At 31.8% G+C, this 17542-nt stretch overlaps 4 protein-coding genes across 9 annotated transcripts; 1 reads left to right on the top strand and 3 right to left on the bottom strand.

Annotated features, from left to right (window-relative positions):
* Positions 1-3184: 3184 nt before the first annotated feature.
* On the bottom strand, positions 3185-5955 carry LOC108321049 (uncharacterized). 3 transcript variants are annotated; one of them, XM_052876766.1, is made up of 3 exons: positions 5776-5955; positions 4551-5644; positions 3185-3598 (listed from the first exon to the last, which is right to left on the bottom strand). In XM_052876766.1, the coding sequence occupies exons 2-3, from the start codon at positions 5400-5402 to the stop codon at positions 3542-3544; spliced, it is 909 nt and encodes a 302-aa protein (XP_052732726.1). In that variant the 5' UTR covers positions 5403-5644; positions 5776-5955; the 3' UTR covers positions 3185-3541. The 3 variants fall into 3 exon arrangements, with proteins under 3 accessions (XP_052732726.1, XP_017408182.1, XP_052732725.1); XM_017552693.2 differs by having other exon boundaries at positions 3185-3590; positions 4465-5955; XM_052876765.1 differs by having other exon boundaries at positions 4551-5955.
* A 2326-nt stretch (positions 5956-8281) lies between these two features.
* LOC108321078 (uncharacterized) lies at positions 8282-10558 on the bottom strand. 3 transcript variants are annotated; one of them, XM_052876762.1, is made up of 2 exons: positions 9095-10558; positions 8282-8811 (listed from the first exon to the last, which is right to left on the bottom strand). In XM_052876762.1, exon 1 carries the CDS (start codon positions 10318-10320, stop codon positions 9142-9144), a length of 1179 nt encoding a protein of 392 aa, XP_052732722.1. In that variant the 5' UTR covers positions 10321-10558; the 3' UTR covers positions 8282-8811; positions 9095-9141. The 3 variants fall into 3 exon arrangements, with proteins under 3 accessions (XP_052732722.1, XP_052732723.1, XP_052732724.1); XM_052876763.1 differs by having other exon boundaries at positions 8283-8666; XM_052876764.1 differs by lacking the exon at positions 8282-8811 and having other exon boundaries at positions 8888-10277; positions 10411-10549.
* Positions 10559-12622: 2064 nt separating this feature from the next.
* On the bottom strand, positions 12623-13753 carry LOC108321090 (uncharacterized). The gene has a single exon (XM_017552734.2). It carries the CDS (start codon positions 13751-13753, stop codon positions 12623-12625), a length of 1131 nt encoding a protein of 376 aa, XP_017408223.1.
* Positions 13754-14797: 1044 nt separating this feature from the next.
* On the top strand, positions 14798-17505 carry LOC108321147 (uncharacterized). Of its 2 annotated transcripts, XM_017552812.2 has the most exons (4): positions 14798-15080; positions 16075-16199; positions 16837-16978; positions 17053-17505. In XM_017552812.2, exons 1-4 carry the CDS (start codon positions 14909-14911, stop codon positions 17094-17096), a joined length of 483 nt encoding a protein of 160 aa, XP_017408301.1. In that variant the 5' UTR covers positions 14798-14908; the 3' UTR covers positions 17097-17505. The 2 variants fall into 2 exon arrangements, with proteins under 2 accessions (XP_017408301.1, XP_017408300.1); XM_017552811.2 differs by having other exon boundaries at positions 16837-17505.
* The last annotated feature ends 37 nt before the right edge of the window (positions 17506-17542 follow it).

Here is a 17542-nt window from a genome sequence, read left to right as displayed (position 1 = left end):
ATTTATTGGTATGAAGACAAGTAATATATTTTAAAAAAAATCTTAGGATAGGAAGAAATTTTAGCATGTTCTTGAGACTTGCAAAATGATACTTGTTCTTTTTTTTTCAAGAAGGTTTTTAATATAGGTAAAAAAAAGTGTAACTATTGCAAATAATTTTATGTTCAATTAGTTTGAACTCACATGGATGTTTTCTTATTCCTCTTGTTTGTGAAGCTTTGAAGTAAAAAAAAAACATTGAATGTGTTGTTAATTTTTTCCTTACACAACCTCTTTGATAGTTAACAATATTTTTAAAAGAAGCTTTGAATTTTTTTTTTTACTTATAATAATGAACACCATATTAGATAAAGTTAGCAGACATTTCAATTTTAACTTGAATCCTAAGAAATATTTAAATGAAGCTTAAATTTTGTACGGATTTATTAAAGACATTCTCTACATGACTGAAAATATTTTGAGTTCATGATAATTTAAAATCTTAGATTATTTTCATAATAACATCTATTATAAAATATAGTAAATATAGTAAAACTTGGCATGTTATTGTTTGTAAGATTAATCACATGCACTCAGTTAAAACAATAAAAATATCATATTTTTATTGATGATAATAAGAGTAAAAGAGTTTAGTTTGTCTTCGTGTTTAGAATTATTATGTGTGATAAATTAATGTTCTAAATTTTAAAACACCCAAATTGTGACTAAACTCTCATTGTTCCTAATGTAGAAGCATGATAGAAAACATTTTGATTAAACTTCTCATAAATAGTTTTAGAGAAAAAAAAATTCACAATAAATTAAATTAAGACATCTATATATTAACTTAACATTTTTTTATATATATAATTTCTCTCAAACGTGAATTAACTATGCACATCCAAACTAAACAAATTTGAATACTTTTCTTTTTCATATCGAAGATATAATCTAAAACTTCATCAACTAAAATTTCTCTTGAATCAAAATCGTTTTATTCAATTAGTCACAATTGGTTACGTTAAAAGTATTTATATAACAACCATCTTAGAGTAATATCTTCTTTTAATAGTGAAATTGATGCAAGTACATAATAATTAGTAGTGCCATAAAAAAAAAATTGATGGAAGTTCTGTCTAATTTCCCTCATGGTATTGCAAGCATTCAGATTCTTGAGCTTGGTAATAATCTCACTAAATGTCATCTCCACTAAACTTGTTCAAGCATCAATTGATTATAGAGATTTTACATCCAAGTTGCAACCTCACACGATCTTTCATGATATTTGAAGATGTTTATGAACAACACAATTAAGAACCCAAATGTGATTTGTAAAAATAGTTCCAAACCAGAAGGAGCAATAGTAACTAAATATTACCGATGTATGTACTATTAAAAGCATGGTTATGATAATACACACACTAAATTTTCAATAAAAACTGTAATCAATTGAAATTGGTCTCTAATGATAATTGTTTCTACATTATTGATTAGACATTTTTGCCACCTCAACTTTCTATATCCTTCAACCTTTGAGTAGTTTTTAACTTTTCATGTGTTCAAGATAGTTAATAGTCTAAATCACTTGTAGAATGTACTTTAATGTTTAAGTTAACATTTGTATGAATAAAACTTATATTGAATGAAACAATTCCAAATGTCAATTACTTTACCTAGTCACTTACTTATACTACTACTCATAATGAACTTTTACTTATCACTAACCTAATTACAAGTCAAACATGTCTTAATCGTATTATTTAGTTGACTCAGGTTTATCTTTGTTATGTTGTCTTTATGCTGGCTAATCATATAAAACACCATAGTCTGGTCTCACCAACCGGATCTCCTGAGCACATAATAATCAACTCATTTAACTGAGCTAGGAAGGTCAAACTAGTTGACTTCATTAATCGAAAGCTCTATATTATATAAGAACTAAACCAAGTCATTCACCTTTTCTTAATGCAAATGGTTTCTTCTTTTTGTGTGAACCTATAAATATAAATATGAATGCTTAAAATCCAAAAATAACTTAACAAATTTGACTTACCATTTTAAATGAGCTCAAATTATGCTCATACCTAAAAGAACTACAAGTTAAGTTCAAAACTCAAATACCAGAATTTCATCTCCAAACATCTTCCATCATTCTCCAAGAAGCATAACTTTCCTACAATCTTTTACATTTTCCATTGAAAAAAGTCATTTTGCATAATGAAACTCTAAGTTGCAAACTAAATTTTTTCCTTTTGCACAATATCATTGACCAATCTTTTCATGAATTCACACAACCCTTCTTTTACCTCAGCATCATCATTTCTAAAATTAATATGCAACAGCGTGCAAAGGTCTATGAAGCTAATTATTTCACCTCATCAATCAATCATGTTCCAAACAAGTTCATAACTACAAGTGCGATGTTAGAAATAATTACACAAAATAAAGAATGAAAATTAAAAAAAAAGGTTTATAAATTTTACTTTTTCTTAATATTATTAAAGTTAATTTTGATCTCCTCTTTAACATAATCTATTTCTTCATAAATGAAACTCATTGTGAGTTTTACATTGTGGGTTTTACGTCTGAATCCACTTGTTGATAGATCACCATCAAAAGAGATAACAACTTTGAGATAAGTGATTACATTCTTCCAGAACCAACTATTAAATACCACATGCTCAATTTTTCTGAAGTTCCAAATTTGCTTTATTTTCACTCATCAAAGTTGAAGCTTCCACTCCTCCTTGTATCTTACAAGGATTACAGCAATTTTTTGCACTATTTGTTTCTAAAGTTTTTATCTAATATCAATGTATTATGGATGTTTGTAGCCAACTCCATATCTTCCAATCATCTCACATTTTTGCAAGTGAAAGATATCTAATAACATTGAATGGAATGGCATTCATGTAAAAAAATTCTGCCATTTTAGCATCAACTTTTTATTTATCCCCTTTCTTATACACTTGATGTAAAGTAGATTGAACACCTTGACCAAATTTGCCCTTTCCTTTATTTTTGAAGATCATACTTTGGTATCCACCTCTTCAAATGCTTATCATCAAACTCTTCAATTGTATTCCGTCCTCTCTTTTCTAAAACATCCTTAGCCTCTGCCATAACTTTCATCATTACAACTTTCACTTCTTCTGGAACTAAAGCACAGGGTTCAAAATCCTATCTACTATCGGCAATATGACACTTGAATGTAAAAATTCCTCCATTGAATATTTTTGAGCAATGATTACATTTAACTTTTTTTTCCATTGCCAAACATCTATTCCGTGTTTCCATCCAATGTTGGTCTTGTTTCCTCATGCATTTTTACTTCTAGGTCTAGGAAGTGAAGATGCACTAATATTGGGATCACAAGAATTTGATACAGTCCCACTTCCAAACATTGTAAATCAGTCTCAATCAACTAAAAATGAAATAATTTGTTTTTTTTAGAAAACTAGAAATACTAAACAATAAATTAAATAAAAGAAACAAATATGTGTGTAGGAAACCCTATCCGTATGAGCAAAGGTGAAATTTCTACTACTTCAACAATTGAACACTAAGTCATGATGTAGAACTTTATCATTTCTCCAAGGCTTGTCCCAAGCCTGCACTCCTACAACACAAGAAAGCATTACAAAGTCAAATATTAAAAGAAAACCCATAGGAGTAAGAAAATCAAGCAACAATTAAACTTGAATTAGCAATACTTGTTCAACATGAAGACAAACTGTTTACATTTACCTACAGATAAAAGCTCATACTATGGTAATACAGTCCATGAAGAAAAAGAAGAAAAAAATCCAATCCCATAAAGTTAAACAGTAACAAGTTTTTCCAGCTATATGATTCTATCATTTAACATCCATACATTTTCCCCATCTTTGTCCAAGCAAAGAACTTGTCTCACATATGCCCGATCAAGTTGACGTGACCAATTGACAACTATACTGCAAATAAGGACATGACTTTTTTTTTAACATAAATTGAAAAAGGGTCAAAAGCTTTGAAAGCACCATTTTCAGAAGATAAGTTTTGTTTTTCCAGATCAAACCTGATGATTGAAATTCATACATAAAGCAGGAAGTAAGCTACTGATCCTTAGTTAGTATGATCTCATTAAGACACACTTAACCATCACAAGATACCATACAAACCACAATGGTGTATCCAGATGTTGTCATTTGATGTATTACCCATCAAAACGTCAGAGCAATAATTTGACATTATTTTTCCACTAACGAGGAACAAAATATTATGTTACGAAAAAGTTAAAGGAGTTTTGTTATTTGTTATGATATCTTCCCTATCCTATAAGATCCATGCCAGTCCAAATTCAAAAGTACACGGATGAAAATACATCTTTATAAAAAACGCAACATCTAAACATGATATTTATGCTAGGTTATACAAAAACATTGAAGATTATTATTTTAAAGAATTTGTGCTAAGCTTTTCATGATTCAATCATTTATAACGCACCAAGTAGTTTAACATAGACAGCAAGCTTGAACCAGAGAAATTTCTCATGATTTAACAATTTGAGAACTGCCCAATGCTGCACCAACCTCCTCTTTTCCTTGAACACTAACTTTTTCCTGATACAGCTTTAATAGTTGACATGATTCCTCCTTAAAACATGTCACAAACCTTGCAAGAAATAACTTTTCAGAAACACTAATCGGAGAAACAAAGCTGGCACTTTTCCTCAAGCCTTTAGCAAGTAAATGCTGGAGAACACGGGCCCTTGGCATGATTGTCTTTTCTATACTCAAACCGAAAATCTTTGGACAATGGACAAGTTCCAAAGCATCCCTTCCCAACTGATTGACCCAAAGGTTCATCACAGCATTTATTTTTTTAATAGATGTCAACATAACGTGAGGGTGCCTCCTAAATGCTTCAGACACAGCTTCATCAGACCAACCCCATTTCTTGAAGGTATCAACTTTCTCCTTCCACAGGGAAGGACTTGTTTTTTTTATGGCCATCAACGCTATAACAAAAGTTGCTTTTGAAGGATCAAACCCCAAATCCTTTACTTCCTTCACCAACTTAATTATATCATTTGAGGCAAAGATCACCTTACTATGGTTCCCAAGCAATCTTGCAATGTTTGATTCTTTTACTTCATTCTCTAGCAGCAATATGATGTTGTGCGCCAGACGATCCCCGCAAGAGTAAAATGTATTACCAAACATACAACGAGTAGTCCTCACATGAGATTGCAAGAACTTATATATCAATTCATAGGTTGGGACTATATGATTCTCCAGGCTTGGACGCAGTACTCTAGGGTACTTACTTATTAGGTCAACAATTTCAGAGCTAGAAACATCCTTTGAGAGAAAAAACTCAAACTTTGGCAATAACCTTTTGCAGGGGTCACAAGAAAGCAACCACGGTGCCTTTGTAACCATATAGTTTATTTGAATATTAGAGAAACCGTGATTTCTGAAGAACCTGATCACTGTCTCGGGCTTTTCTAAGGTCTGGAAACAAATATTGTAGGACTTAGATGTTTTGGAAGCAGATTCAGGAGAGAATCCAAAGTTGTCAATGAGGTAGGATACCGCAAATGAGCGTGAATTTGAAGTGGTTGTGCAGAAACAGAGAGAAAGGAGGAATGGGTAGTGGTGGATAAAAGGGTAAGGTGATGTTGCTGTGGAAGTGACACATTTCAAGTACAGAAGTTTATTCAACATGGTGATGGGGTGAAAAACACAAGCTTTTCGAATTGAAGAAAATTCCTGAAAATTGAAAAGGCAAAGGATTGAAGGACAATGATGTTACCTGAGCTTGGTACTGAGTAACTCAGATTTTGCGACAGATACAAGCTCCTGTTTCAAACCTCACTCCTATTTTTCTGTTAGGGTTCCATTCCATATCTGTTCTCACAGAGAGAAACAAAAGATCAACCGACCTGGAGCCGAATTTCTAAAAGAAATAAATAAAAAAAGACAAAATAATCGCACAAATGAATTAGAAAATTGTTCTGTAACATAATTTAAGGATCCAAGTAATGTATTAATCCAATTCTAAATAAAAAAATAACTATAATTAAATTTACACGGATTAGAAGAGTTTATTACATCTTATTTAATTTGTGAAAAATAACAAATAATACAAAAAAAAGAAGGTAGACTTGAATTATGTTTGTATTATGTGTGTGTGTGGTTTTAAATTGTTATTATTAGATAAATAACTATAACATACAATAAAAATATTTTTAATATTTTTTTAATAGTTCGATAGATTTTATATATTTTGTTTAATTTTTGACAAACTATTTAAGTTTTATTAAAGAGATTAATGCTACAGTACAAATAAACATATCTTGGATAAGACATTGTTAGTTTAACTAAGTTTTATTTTAATAAGTTAGCATACCTTTTAATCTATTATTTTTTGAACAAGTCATTTTTAGCTTAATTGGAGTATTTTTTTTTTAACTCTTGGTCACTATTGTTGAACCTAATTTAATTATTAAGTATTTTAAAAGTGATAACAATGTGCATCATACTGTAGATAGTTATGTTATGAAATATATATGTTTTTATCGAACAAATTAGAGAATATTTCAATTTTAATTTTAATCTCAATAAATGTTTTAGTAAAGTTTAAGTTTCATCAAATTCGCTTAAAGACTTTCCTTACATTATTTACTCGAGCTTTGGAAATATTGTGAGTTAATGACAATTTAAAGTTTTAGATTGTTCTTATCATTTAATTGATCAACATTTACTAATTAGGCATAGTGGACCTTGACATAGTGTTTTATTGTATATAAGGTGAATCACAAAGACTCATCTGATCAACATCTATTAGACATGTCTTCTTCATTTTAAGTTTTGAGTTTTATTGCAGTTATAGATTAAAACATGAAACTGTTCAAATTTTACATTAACATAATTTTCTCTTTAATACAATCCAAACACTAGATGATATGTTCTAGTTTTAGTGTCAGATGATACGATCCTATCCAAAAGGTAATATGATCACTTTTAAATTTGGATCCTCAAAAGACAACAAAAATAAATAAAAAAAGAACACGATATAAGATAAGATCAAAGACGTCAGAGTCTAATATATTGATAAGTCAAATAAAAATTTATCACAAAAATATTAATATTTAACAAAAATAAAAATTCTAATCTAAGATAATCATATTTTAAAGAATACAAATACCTATAATATGACTAAAAAATGTGTTTAAATATATTTGGTGTCTCTATGTATAAATATAAATGTTTAAATAACCTAAGAAACTTAAAAAAAAACCCAAAAATAATCTTCTATCACTTATTTTTTTTATTTTTACCTTTAATTATATGTATTAGATATGTTGAAAAGTAAAAAATTGCATCGAACTAATTAAAATTTATTTGTATTACTAAACATGAACGTCTGTTTTTTTTTTTAATTGGAGAAGAGTTTAATCTGCGCTTCTGTTTAGAATCATTTCTTTATCACATATCAGTGTTCTAAATATTAAACACAAAATACGTTAAAGATACTGATTTTAGTGACTTCTTCATAAACATAGGAAATATTACATTATACCCAATTTACAAATAAACATAGGAAATATTTCAGTTAAACTTCTTCATAAACAGTTCCAGACAAAAAAAATCCCAATAAATTAAAAACAAGGCATCTATATCTTAACTTATAATTTTCTTAGATAATTTCTCCCAAAAAAAATGATTTTGTACATTTTTCATTTATAAAAGTATTTTTTAACAGAAAAAGTATTTTTCTCCCTGCATAACAGCCTAAAACCAGAGTCCTCTCCCAATCCACCTTTTCAAGGAAAACAAACAAGATTCTCAACACAACCCCTTGCTTCAAGCTGAACATTTGTCTTAAATCCAAGTCCACTTTTATTCTTTCTAAGAATAAACCTTTCATACCTTTGTTGTTGGTCCATAATGTGATCCCTTCACTTTCTACGCCCTTTGATGCATCCACACTAGAATCACAATCCTATCACTCCCTCACTCATCTCTTAATCTCAAAGACAAGAGTATAATGCATAGGGGCTTCAATTTCACAGTAGCAATTCCTAGTCCCTACTCACTCATGATTAAGGCTCTCAACATTGAGGGAGTTCGGATATGAACCCCTATCCCTATGAGCAAAGGAACTGTTTCTACAACTTCAACAACTGAACACTACTAAGTCATGATGCAGAACTTTATCATTTCTCCAAGGCTTGCCCTAAGCCTTCACTTCTAAACTAAACAAAAGAAAGCATTACCAGAATCAAATATTAAAAGAAAAACCATAGAAGTTTGAAAATTAAGTAACAATTAAACTCGAATTAGCAATACTTGTTCAACATGAAGACAAACTATTTATACCTACAATAAAAGCTCATACTATGGTAATACAGTCCATGAAGAAAAAGAAAAAAAATTCAATGACATAAAGTAAAACAGTAACAAGTTCTTGCAGCTAGATGATTCTGTCATTTAACACGCTTATATTTTCTTCATCTTTCTCCAAGCAAAGAATTTGTCTGACATGTGCCCTATCAGATTGACATGACCAATTGACAACTATGGAGCAAATAAGGACATGGCTTTTTTTCACATAAATTGAATGATATTGAAGCCTGTCCCCCAAGGGTCAAAAGCTTTGAAAGCACCATTTCCAGAAGATAAGTTTTCTCCAGATCAAACCTGATGATTGAAATTCATAACTAAAGCAGGAAGTAAGCTACTGATCGTAGTTAGTATGATCTCACTCAGACACACTTAACCATCACAAGTGACCATACAAACTACAATGGTGTATCCGGATGTTGTCATTTGATGCATTACCCATCTAAACATCAGAGCAATAATTTGACATTATTTTTCAACCAAAAAGGAACAAAATATTATGTTACGCAAAAGTTAAAGGAATTTTGTTAATTGTAATGATATCTTCCCTATCCTATAAGATCCATGCCAGTCCAAACTCAAAAGTACACGGATGCAAATACATCTCTATAAAAAACGCAACATCAAAACATGATATTTATGCTAGGTTATACAAAAAAAATTGAAGGTAATTATTTTTAAGAATTTGTGCTAAGCTTTTCATGCTCCAATCATTTATAACGCACCAAGTAGTTTAACTTAGACAGCAAGCTTGAACCAGACAAATTTGTCCTCATGTGTTAACAATTTGAGAACTGCCCCATGCTGCACCAACCTCCTCTTTTCCTTGAACACTAACTTTTTCCTGATACAGCTTTAATAGTTGACATGATTCCTCCTTAAAACATGTCACAAACCTTGCAAGAAATAGCTTTTCAGAAACAGAAATCGGATAAACAAAGTTGGCACTTTTCCTCAAGCCTTTAGCAAGTAAATGCTGGACAACACGGGCCCTTGGAATGATTGTCTTCTCCATACTCAAACCGAAAATCTTTGGACAATGGACAAGTTCCAAAGCATCCCTTCCCAACTGATTGACCCAAAGGTTCATCACAGCATTTATTTTTTTAATAGATGTCAACATAACGTGAGGGTGCCTCCTAAATGCTTCAGACACCGCTTCATCAGACCAACCCCATTTCTTGAAGGTATCAACTTTCTGCTTCCACAGGGAAGGACTCGTTTCTTTCTTGGCCTTCAACGCTATAGCAAAAGTTGCTTTTGAAGGATCAAATCCCAAATCATTTAATTCCTTCACCAACTTAATGATATCATTTGAGCCAAAGACCCCCTTACTACGGTTCCCAAGCAATCTTGCAATGTTCGATTCTCTCACTCCATTCTCCAGCAACAATCTGATGTTGTGTGCTAGTAGATCGCCCCGACAGAAAAATGAATTATTAAGCATACAACCAATAGTCTTCACATCAGATTGCAAGAACTTATATATCAATTCATAGTTTGGAACTATCTGATTCTTCAGGCTTGAACCCAGTACTGTAGGGTACTTATTCACTAGGTCAACAATTTCAGAGCTAGAAACACCCTTTGAGAGAAAAAATTCAAGCTTTGGCATTACCCTTTTGCATGGGTCACAGGAAAGCAACCATGGTAACCTTCTAACCATATAGTTTATTTGGATATTAGAGAAACCGTTATTTCTGAAGAACCTGATCACTGTCTCGGGCTTTTCTGAGGTCTGGAAACAAATATTGTAGGACTTAGATGTTTTGGAAGCAGATTCAGGAGAGAATCCAAAGTTGTCAATGAGGTAGGATACCGCAAATGAGCGTGAATTTGAAGTGGCAGTGCAGAAACAGAGAGAAAAGAGGAATGGGTAGTGGTGGATAAAAGGGTAAGGTGATGTTGCTGTGGAAGTGACACATTTCAAGTACAGAAGTTTATTCAACATGGTGATGAGGTGAAAAACACCTAAGCTTTTCAAATTGAAGAAAAATCCTAAAAATTGAAAAGGCAAAGGATTGAAGGACAATGATGTTACCTGAGCTTCTTACTGAGTAACTCAGATTTTGAGACAGATACAAGCTCCTGTTTCAAACCTCACTCCTATTTTTCTGTTAGGGTTCCATTCAATATCCGTTCTCAAAGAGAGAAACAAAATATCAACTGTGTAGAATTAAAGACCTAGAACCCAATTCCAAAAGAAATAAATAAAAAAGACAAAATAACCGCACAAATGAATTAGAACATTGTTCTATAACATAACTTAAGGATGCAAGTGATGTATTAACCCAATTCTAAATAAAAATAACTATGATTAAATTTTCACGGATTAGAAGGGTTGATTACATCTTATTTAATTTGTGAAAAATAATAATAATACAGAAAAAAAAGGTAGACTTGAATTATGTTTTTAAATTTTTTTAATTATAATGTCTTAATATGTGTACTAATAAATGGTGTATTATATAGAGAGAGATATGTGTGTGTGAGTTTGGTTTTAAATTTTTATAATTAGATAAATAATTATAACATACAATATAAAATATTATGAAAATTAAATATTTTTAATATTTTTTTAATAGTTCGATTGATTTTATATATTTTGTTCAATTTTTGACAAACTATTTAAGTTTTATTAAAGAGATTAATGCTGGGTGCAGCGAAATATTGTTAGTTTAACTAAGTTTTATTTCAATAACTTAGTATAATTTATTCTATTATTTTTTGAACATTAGAATAACTTTTTAACTCCGAGTCACTATTGATGTACCTAATTTAAGTTTTAAGTACTTTTTTTTATACAGACAATTTTTTGCTTAACTTTGACAGACTATTCCTAACTTGGGACAAATATAATGTCGAAATAATAATAAAATTATAGTTTATTTTATCACCAGGGATTGGAATGTTTTTTAACATATATAATGATTGAACTCTTCCAATTAATTTATTGGGATGAAACAAACACTTTATTCTTACAAAGTTTATAGGACAAAGAGAAAATTCCGTGTTTTTTTGACATTCACAAAAATGATAGTTATTATTTTTTTTAAAGTAGTTTTTATATAGGTTAAGAAGAAGTTACAATTGCAAATTCTTTTTTATCTGTTAAGTAGCTTTGAACTTACTTGTATTGAGTGTGCTTATTGCAACATTAATTGTTCTTTTCTCCTTTACAAAACTTCTTCGGTAGCTCGTAATACTTGTCTTTATAAATTGTAGACATTTTTTTTTACTTTCAAAAGTAATGACAATGCACATCCTAGTAGATAGCTATGTCATAAAATATATATGTTTTTGTCGAACAAAGATAGAGGACATTTCAATTTTAACTTTACTCCCAATAAATGTTTGAGTGAAGTTTAAGCTTCATCAAATTTGTTTTAAGACTTTCCTTGTATTATTTACTTGAGCTTTAAAAATATTGAGTTCGTGACAATTTAAAGTTTTAGATTGTTCTTATCATTGAATTGATCAATATTTACTAGTTAGACATAATGAAACTTGACATAGTGTTCTATTGTCTATAAGATGAATCACAAATACTGAGATCTGATTAACATCTCTTGACACGTCTTCTTCATTTTTAAGTTTTGAGTTTTATTGTAACTCTAGATTAAAACATCAAAGTGTTCATATTTTGCAATAACACAGTTTTCCTTTTGATACATTTAACCATCACAAGTGACCATACAAACTACAATGGTGTAGAAGGTTGTCATTTGATGTATACCCAGCTAAACGTCTGTGCAATAAGTTGACATTATTTTCCCACTAACAAGGAACAAATCATTAAGTTACACAAAAGTTAAAGGAGTTTTGATAATTGTTATGATATCTTGCCTATCCTATATAAGATCAATTACCAAAATAGTTGAAATATTTCAATCCAGAAACCAAACCAAATTTTTTTTTTTGACATGTATACAAACTAATAACTAAAAGATCCTTGCCAGTGCATACTTCAATGCAAGGATGACATAGAGACTTTTATTCCAAAGGCAACGACAAAAAACAAATGTGTGTAAACTTTTCATGCTATAGTCACATTTATATAGTGTCAAGCAACTGATATAAATCACAAATGTGGTGGCAATTGCAGAAAGCATTCCAACCCATCAGAATGAAACAATTCATTTAATCAGTTGAATTTAAACATGACTAAATCCAAGTTATAAGGGATGAAGAAATACAAACTTCTGGAATCAGAGAAATTACTTCTCGTTAGTTAACCATTTGATCATCCTCTTTTAGTCTTTGAATTGGTACAGCTTTGATAGTTCACTTGTCTCCTCCTTAAAACGCATCACATAGTTTTCAATAAATACCTTATCAGAAACAGAAAATGGCGTAATCAAGCTGGCACTCTTACTCCTCAAACCTTTCTTGAGTAAATACTGGACAACATGTGCCCTTGGAATGATTCTTCTCTCCAAACTAAATCCAAAAATCTCTGGCTTCTTGGTAAGAGCCAAATAGTCCCAACCTAATTGCTTAACCCAAAATCTCATAATCCTATCAATCTTATCTTGGGACACCAACATTACGAGGGGTTGCCTCCTAAACACTCTAAGAACCAATTCTTCAGACCAACCCCATCTCTTAAAGGCATCAACTTTCCTCTCCCATCGCGATTTCGGAATGGTCGTTTTCGCCAGCAGCGCGATGGCAAAGCTCAACTTGGAAGGATCAAACCCCATTTCCTTAACCTCATCCAAAGTCCTCTTCAAGGAAGAACACAAGATTATAGAAATTCTCCTGCGTAACAAAAAGGCTAGTACACGATCAGTGACTCCATCATCAACCAAAAGTTTCACATTCTTCACCACACGATCAGTACCAAAGAAATGACTACAAGAGCGTATGCAATCCATCGTTTCCTTATCAGTTTGAAAAAACTTCCTCATCAGTTCATACGAAGGGACAATGTTATTCTCGAGGCTGCAGTAAAGGATTCTGGGGCTCCTACTCACCAGTTCCACAATGTCAGAGCGTGAGGCCCCTTTGGAGAGTAAAAACTCGAACTTTGGAAAAACCCTTTTGTGGGGGTCGCAAGTGAGAACATTGGGTGCTGTTCTGACGATGCTGTTTATCTGGGTGTTGCTGAATCCGTTGTCTCTGAAGAAGGCGATGACTGAGTCGGGCTTTTCCGAGGTTTCGAATTGAATGAATTTGGAAGCCTTCAGAGCGGTTTCTGGGGAGAACCCGCGGTCGTTTACGAGGTAGGAAACCGTGAAAGAATGTTGCTGTGAAGCATTTGAGGAGTGTTTCAGAGAGAGTATCGAGGGGAAAAGATTGTTGGGTTGTGGGGTTTGAAGAGGGGTTCTTGAGAGTGACTTCAGATAGAGAAAAAAGGGTTTGAAGCGTTGGGAATGAAACATATCCGCGTGTATGGATTACCGAAGAACTGTGATTCGAAGGGAGACTTCATTCAGTGTCGCAGTTTTGTTTGATGTCATTTGTAATCTTCATAATCCCAAATCACCATGTGTTTTAGGGTTTGTCTATCTTTAGCCATATTTAAATAAATAAATAAATAAATAAACGTCAATTTCTATTTGGCAGAATAAAATAAATAAATAAAAAGAAGGGTAAAAGTATAAATTGTTTGTTATAAAGAGATGGAAGAAAATATGAGGAAAAGAAATTGAGATTTTAAAGTAAACAAATATATTTAATGAAAAATATAATTGTATTCTTAAAAAATAATTCAAATGTAATTATGACTGAACGTGTTATGAGATTTAAAAAAATATAAACGCATTGTTTTCTCCACATAATGGACCCTAAATAGGAAATTCTTGTAAGCTATTTGTAGGTGTTAGAAATCGTAATATGTAAAATTTTCTTTTACTTCTTCAATTTATTTATTTTTGTTTTTATTGTATAAAAGATCTATATTTTAAAATTTTTAAATATAGAACTATTTTTTGTTCTTTTTAAATCATTTTTAAACTTTCCTTAATCAAGTACAAGTTTAATGCAAATAACTTTTGGATTTGGATGGGACCAACATAATATTTTTAAATTTGTCGAAAGAGATATAAAATGAAAGTGTATGTATATATATTTTTTAAAATGATCATACTTTAAAAAGCTAGATCGATAACACTAAATATATCAAATTCAAAATTCATCATTTATTTTAAGTAGTAATATGTAGGGAGATCAAATAATAAAAAACTTTTAGTTTTCAAATCACATTATTATAAGATAAATTTTAACACTTCACATTCATCAAGGAAAAGGTGATTCACCATAGTTCAATGTATAATCCTTAGTATTATTGAAATTAACTTATTAAGGAAATGTACAATTTTATAAATCACACTGAGTTATGGACAAAATGTTATGTTTCATAGTTGAAAAACTTTATATTGTAATAAACTTTACATAATAATATAAAAAGGTTATAAAGATTGTTAGTTGAGTCTCTCTAAAAGATATGCACCAAAACAAGCCACGAAAACATCTTCAATATTAGGCTTACACTACAAGAGACATCACAAGGCCGCGTTTGGCGTCAAAACACAACGATGGGTCAGGCATTTCGTCGAGCATCTGGAAGAATCCGGGCAGCATCCGAGGCTGACACCTCATCTTTCTCCAAGCCAAAGAACGCCGTTGATCGCCGACCGCCGCCCACGGTTGCCACCGACAAGGCGGCGCAGATCTCGAAAGCCGCCGAACAAGACGTACTTCAGGCCGGTAATTATGTCTCTCTCTTCTCGTAGGTCCAAAGCTTTTGATTGGGAAATTAGAGCTAAAGGATTACGAAAAAATTGTTCCTTTAACATGATTTCGCTCTGGGAAAATAAAAATGGTTAGAAGGTGCCTTGGAAATTAAGGTAGCTAATGTGGGTTATCCCGAGACAGTATTCTACTGTGTTGTAATGTTCTAGAACAAGGCTAAGACTGTGGGGGTTTGTGGATGTTACTTTTCAGTTTAAAGTATTCCTTTGTAGTTTTTTTGCATCCACATGGGTTGGGTCATCGGTGTGCAAGTTTAGTCCAGATGGAAATGGTGTAATGAAAAATTGTGTTTGTGTGTGATGGGGGGAGTTTAGGCATAGCTTGACAGAATAAATGGTTGACGGTAAGATTTAGGAAAGAAGTTTAACTGGATGTAGATTTTTTATTGTTCACCCATTTCTATCCCTCTATCTACCAATAACTAGTGAAACATCCAAGGGGTCACTTTGTTTCAGAAAATGTTCTGTTTTCACTTTTAATTACAAATTGTGATTTTATTTTTAGTTGGGTTCTAGTATTTAAAAATTTAGTAACAAATTGTGGAAATGGAAAATGAATTCAAAACATTAGTGCAAGTTGATTTCTTTTCAAACTGGTTACGAAATCAAAACAATGTTACATTATTGTGATTAAAAGTGATGGCAGAAAATGAAATTAAAATACATTTTCTCAAACCAAACGACCCAGGTTTTCCATTCCACTCCATTTCCATTCTGTATTTTTGTCCTTGCCGCTGCTGATACCATTAGATTTTTTGTGGTTTTACTTCTTGTAGCACTTATTTATCCATAAAAAAATAAAAAGAATTTGCTTCATGTTAATTTGTGTCATTTTGAAATGTTGCATACATAGACATTGCTTATAATTTAGGTGTTCTTTGTGAAGTTCTATAATGCTACCGTGCTATTTCATTGTGGTTGATTTCACTGTTATTTGGTCTTGGCTTAAGATGATCGTTCTAGAGTTAATATGGACAACGTCCTGGAAGAAAGAGATCCCAAATTTGATGCTATGCTTGGTCAAATGGTTGGTAGAATTAAATCAAAGCCTGGGGGGAAACCTGAGATGGGTGAGGTAAGTTTATATCAAATTGTTTTTACTCTTTCGGTAGAATTGAAGTTGATGCAGAAGTGTCATTACGGTGTGTGTATTAATGGATAACTCCAACATTTCAAATTGTTTTATTCTTCACTCTTTTCCTATGAAATTCTTTTAATGTCGGATGTTGAGTATTATTAAAGTTTATCACTGTATCCAAAGTACAAAAATGGTACTATTGGCATTGAACATCAAGTAAACCCTGTTTTTCTATATTGGCGTGTTTATCTGCGATCAAATAAAAGGAAATCTCCCATTATGATCCTACCTTTGACTGTATTTTGTATGCCAATATTTGCATAAAATACTGTCATGCATACCTTTTCCATTACCAATCAATGCCGAGTATGGTTTCTGTCATTTGTTACTCATGGTATGAGCAGAGTGCCAAGTTGAACTTGACAAATTTGGTTAACTTTTGGAATGTGTTTGGATGAACTTATTTTAGAGAATTAATAACCTTTTTTAATATCTTCTTACGAGACATTCAAAAGAATTATTTCTCAAAAAGAATGTTACAAATGCAGTTTCAATGGTCAGAGCTTTACTTTTGACTTTTTAGTGCTTATTTACCGAGACAAACTCACCTTACGTCTAGACAATATTGTTATAGGCCTTTGTGGTTGAGAAGTACAACAGGCCAATGCCCAAATTGCGAAACACAAAACCAGATTCTGGGCGCTACGAGGAAAGGCAGGTTCCTGCTGGCACTTTGAATATTGCTCAGTTGCGCCATATCATACTTTTACACGAAGGTAAGGCTGATGATTACAATGGACGTATGAATGCTCAACAGATTGCTGAAAAATTTCAAGTGGATCTTGTTCAGATTCAGAGGATCTTGCAATTCTTATCACAACCTCCAGAAGGTAGCAGTAAAGACAAGAACGAAGCACCAAGATAATAGCTTAACTGACATTACTCACTGGTTCTTTCTTGTGTTAAAATGGCTGTTCTAAATGGATTTCAAGTGCGGACAAAAGTCTTGGGCATTAAAACATGTCCGAAAGAAAGGACAATGCCAAAAGGCCATAACATGAGGTCTTCATTTAACTTGTAATAGACTATATTATCAGGTGCTTGTGCAGCCCCTATTCATAGACTCGAATGACATCGTGATATCAACAATTGCATTTGTACTTCTGACGAGAATTAACCCTGGAGAGGGTGAGTTGCAATAAGTGTTTTGAAACCCTACAGCTGAGATATTGTTTGTTGTTTTTGCATTACTTCACGACAGTTAATAAAACTGAGCAATTTCAGTTTTGTTCTTGCAAGATGCATATATTTGTAAACTCTGATATTTAGATGTACTTGCA

The sequence above is a fragment of the Vigna angularis genome, chromosome 4 (genome assembly GCF_016808095.1).
Source record: "Vigna angularis cultivar LongXiaoDou No.4 chromosome 4, ASM1680809v1, whole genome shotgun sequence".
NCBI lineage: Eukaryota > Viridiplantae > Streptophyta > Magnoliopsida > Fabales > Fabaceae > Vigna > Vigna angularis.
This window is presented reverse-complemented; position numbering and strand designations above follow the sequence as displayed.

What these genes read in the sequence shown, in the direction of transcription:
- LOC108321049 (XM_052876765.1), bottom strand. Translation starts at nt 5,687, where the DNA reads ATGTTGAATAAACTTCTGTACTTGAAATGTGTCACTTCCACAGCAACA. An exon ending in GTGTTCAAGGAAAAGAGGAG is followed by an intron (nt 3,599 to 4,550) that starts GTTGGTGCAGCA and finishes CTTGTGTTGTAG; the next exon opens with GAGTGCAGGCTTGGGACAAG.
- LOC108321078 (XM_052876762.1), bottom strand. Translation starts at nt 10,320, where the DNA reads ATGTTGAATAAACTTCTGTACTTGAAATGTGTCACTTCCACAGCAACA.
- LOC108321090 (XM_017552734.2), bottom strand. Translation starts at nt 13,753, where the DNA reads ATGTTTCATTCCCAACGCTTCAAACCCTTTTTTCTCTATCTGAAGTCA.
- LOC108321147 (XM_017552811.2), top strand. Translation starts at nt 14,909, where the DNA reads ATGGGTCAGGCATTTCGTCGAGCATCTGGAAGAATCCGGGCAGCATCC. An exon ending in ACAAGACGTACTTCAGGCCG is followed by an intron (nt 15,081 to 16,074) that starts GTAATTATGTCT and finishes TCTTGGCTTAAG; the next exon opens with ATGATCGTTCTAGAGTTAAT. An exon ending in GGAAACCTGAGATGGGTGAG is followed by an intron (nt 16,200 to 16,836) that starts GTAAGTTTATAT and finishes ATATTGTTATAG; the next exon opens with GCCTTTGTGGTTGAGAAGTA.